The sequence below is a fragment of the Triticum aestivum genome, chromosome 2D (genome assembly GCF_018294505.1).
Source record: "Triticum aestivum cultivar Chinese Spring chromosome 2D, IWGSC CS RefSeq v2.1, whole genome shotgun sequence".
NCBI lineage: Eukaryota > Viridiplantae > Streptophyta > Magnoliopsida > Poales > Poaceae > Triticum > Triticum aestivum.
In genome coordinates, this window is record NC_057799.1 from 2,208,563 (window position 1) to 2,211,649 (window position 3,087).

The following is a 3,087-nucleotide window of genomic DNA, read 5'->3' on the forward strand; positions in this document are numbered from 1 at the left end:
CCTGTATTGGATTAGAATCGTCAACATCTCAATGCATGTTGACTTGGCCCCAAGGGTCCACCGGTCTGGCCCTCCTCCACATCCAGCAGTATGTTAGTTGGGAGCCACCCAGCCTCCTCAATGATCGTGATTCCTGGCCGTCAGATCTTTCTCTTGATGCGTTCTTGACCGTCCGATCTTGCTCGGGAGAGATTTTGCCCGTTGGATCAAGCCAGATCACTGCTACAATGAATAGTAACTTCCATCCACTTTTTCTTACTGGTTTTGTTTACTCCAGAATTACTGTCTTAACTCGCTGACGTGTGGGGCCTCTCTCCGGTGGGCCGCGCCTGTCGGTCGCTGTGGCTTGGCGTGGGCTGCGTGCGCCGATCGGCCGCGCGGGCGGTGAAAATATCTCCCCCCTGCCCGTGCCACCGCCTGTTAATTCGTCGCCGCGCGGAGGGTATTTTCAGGATTTCGTCTTCCGTGGCACTGTGTGACGCCAGTGGATTGGTCCCGCGGTGGATGGCATGCCTACTCCTCATCCCATTCGCCTCGTTGCTTCCCCTCCGCCGCACTGCTCCCGATTCACCCTGCTCGCTTCATCTCCGCCGCTCCCCCTTCCTTGCTCCCCCTGTGCTCTTGCTCTGGAGCTCGTCCACCTCCTCTAGCCGCCGTTCGTCCTCCTTGGTGCACCGTTCTCAAGTGATCTTCCTCCTTCTCTCTTTGCCTGTTTTCTTCCCCCCTTTTCTGACGTTTCTGCCTGTCTTGCAGCTGGGTCGGTGGCGCGGCGGAGGATCCGTCTTCGGGGCCGGCGGAGAGGCCTTACAGATGGCTCAGGTAGTTATTTGATCCGTCGTTTGCCTGTTCGTTGCATCGTCTTATACATAGGTCAAACTTAGGGATTTACACGCTCTCTCGTCCACATCGTCTTATCCTCCTGCAGCTGCATCGTCTTCTTGGCGCGGCAGCGCCATCTTGAACCAACCTCCGCAGCGCCTCTTCGATTTGCCCTACGCAGCTCAATTCCATCGACCAGGTCAGTCCTCGCTTATGCACGGTCATACATCACGTTTATTTTCCCCTTTGGTCTCTAAATACGTGCCCGCATCTGGGGATTTCAGATCGATATGGCGGCTGAGGAGCTCCCTGTTCAGATCGCGATGGCCGCCGAGGAGCTCCCTGTTCCTGACTCGCCGCCTTCCACCCGTTCCACCGACAGCTGTCTGCGGGCGCTTGCACGGGTGAGACAACACCCATCGCATCCCCTCTCTGATTTTTCTGAACAACTGGAAAAAAACTGATTGAAAGAACATCTCACATCTGTCTCTGAAGAGAAACACATGTCTCATCTAGGGGCTATGCATCCTCGCAGCCAGCAATAAAAATGTAGTGATGCTCACGTTCAAACAGTGTGATGATTTAGAACCTATCTCATTGCCATGTAATTGGTGTAGTTGATAACCTTGTAGGTGTTTCCTCAGTTAATGTAATATTGTCTGGACCTTCTATATAGCTATATTTTCTTTTCGAGAGACCACATACTACGCCAATTACCTTTCCGTCTCTAAATGGTATCTGACTGTTACATGCTCTGTAACATGATCAAAAAACACCAAGTTGAGTTTGCTTCTCCCTTCCTTTTGGTGGTTAGGATGTGAAGTTGGAATAAGAGAGGAAAAGGGAACTGCACTAAATGAATAATTTCATCCTGGTGATGGTCTGTGCCTACCAAACTCAAATAATGCACCAGCACCGAATCGTTAGTTCGGGAGTCTTTTTGTTTCATCACAAGGCCAATTTACTCAGTGGAGCAACATGTTTCTAAACATCCTTCTTTCATGAGTTCAGTTTGCTTTTCATCTTACAGTAGCACTAAGTGTAAAATGTACAATGATACAACTAATCTAGATTTAGTTTGGTCAGCAAAACTTAAACTTATTGTTACCTGCTTTAGAAATCAACGCAATCACTTGTGAGATTATCCCTTTGTAAAACAATTATTTGATCCTTTTCTTTCCTCTGCAGGAAGATTACTATGTAATACTGATTCCCCATTCCCACATCTTTGCCCTCATGCTGCAAGCTCTCAAGTTGCCCCCTGCGATTTACCATCACAAGACATATCCGGGCAACGAGTCTCGTGTGACGGTTACTTTTAATTCGTCGTTACAGTTGTTCGATGGTTTGCTTGTCCCAACCTCGATAGCTGGTGTGGTCTCAAACAACTATGATGAAGCAGAAGACAGTGCTGCTATCGCAGCCATTAGGTTTATGGAGGAGGCATGTGGCAAAGAAATCAGGGACTATCACTACACCCACGTAAAGAAGCTGGAAAATCAAGTGACACACCTGGTCAAGTTGCTGGTTGCAGCAAACAAGACAATAAAGAAGGTCCGCAAATGATGGTACTATGCTGTCAGATACATGAGCTCGTATTCTACTCAGATACAGAATACGACAGCTGCTCGGCGCCTAAAAGGGCAGGACAACACCAAAGGGGCTATGAAAACAGCACTCGCAAGCACAGGAAAGTTGGCAAAAAGGCTACGTTATATTGGCATGAAATCGGAGCAACGCCTGGAAACCACGGATAGTATCTGGTGAGCTTCGGTCGGTACATCGTACCCAGCATGTTTACGGAGCATTATCTTTACCCTTTTGATGTTCTTCTGAACAAGAAATACATATCCTATGGATTCTTGTTGTTATCTTTGTAATGGAACGTACCCCCTGGTAACATGTTGCTACTCTCGCTTTGCTCTACACAAGACATGTATAGACTTTAAGTTTTAGTTCCTATCTCTATGTCGTAAAAAATGTTCCTGTGTTCTATCAATGATCGTATGAAAGCACTGATCTTGGTTCTGTCTTATTCTCCGATTGTTATCTTCGGTTCAGTTATGTTATATTTCTAACACAAATAGTTGCGTACACATGCGATACCTGGTTTCCTACATACAATTTGTACACGCTTTGTCAAAACGTTGTGACCGGCACCCTCGCGCCAAGGCGCGAATCCGATCTGACGCAGTACTGAATGCTTCCTCTCTATATGTACAAATGACCTGGTCCAATTATTATGGATCCTTTTTATCTGCTCATAAT

General features: G+C 47.6%; 1 protein-coding gene across 1 annotated transcript; it reads left to right on the plus strand.

Annotated features, from left to right (window-relative positions):
* Positions 1-516: 516 nt before the first annotated feature.
* On the plus strand, positions 517-2,854 carry LOC123048105 (uncharacterized). Its single transcript, XM_044471274.1, has 5 exons — positions 517-684; positions 754-819; positions 926-1,018; positions 1,104-1,223; positions 2,008-2,854. The coding sequence occupies exons 4-5, from the start codon at positions 1,110-1,112 to the stop codon at positions 2,383-2,385; spliced, it is 492 nt and encodes a 163-aa protein (XP_044327209.1). The 5' UTR covers positions 517-684; positions 754-819; positions 926-1,018; positions 1,104-1,109; the 3' UTR covers positions 2,386-2,854.
* Positions 2,855-3,087: the final 233 nt, after the last annotated feature.

Coding starts and splice junctions, on each gene's coding strand:
- LOC123048105 (XM_044471274.1), top strand. CDS start 1,110: ATGGCGGCTGAGGAGCTCCCTGTTCAGATCGCGATGGCCGCCGAGGAG. Junction 1,224..2,007: donor GTCTGCGGGCGCTTGCACGG/GTGAGACAACAC, acceptor TTTCCTCTGCAG/GAAGATTACTATGTAATACT.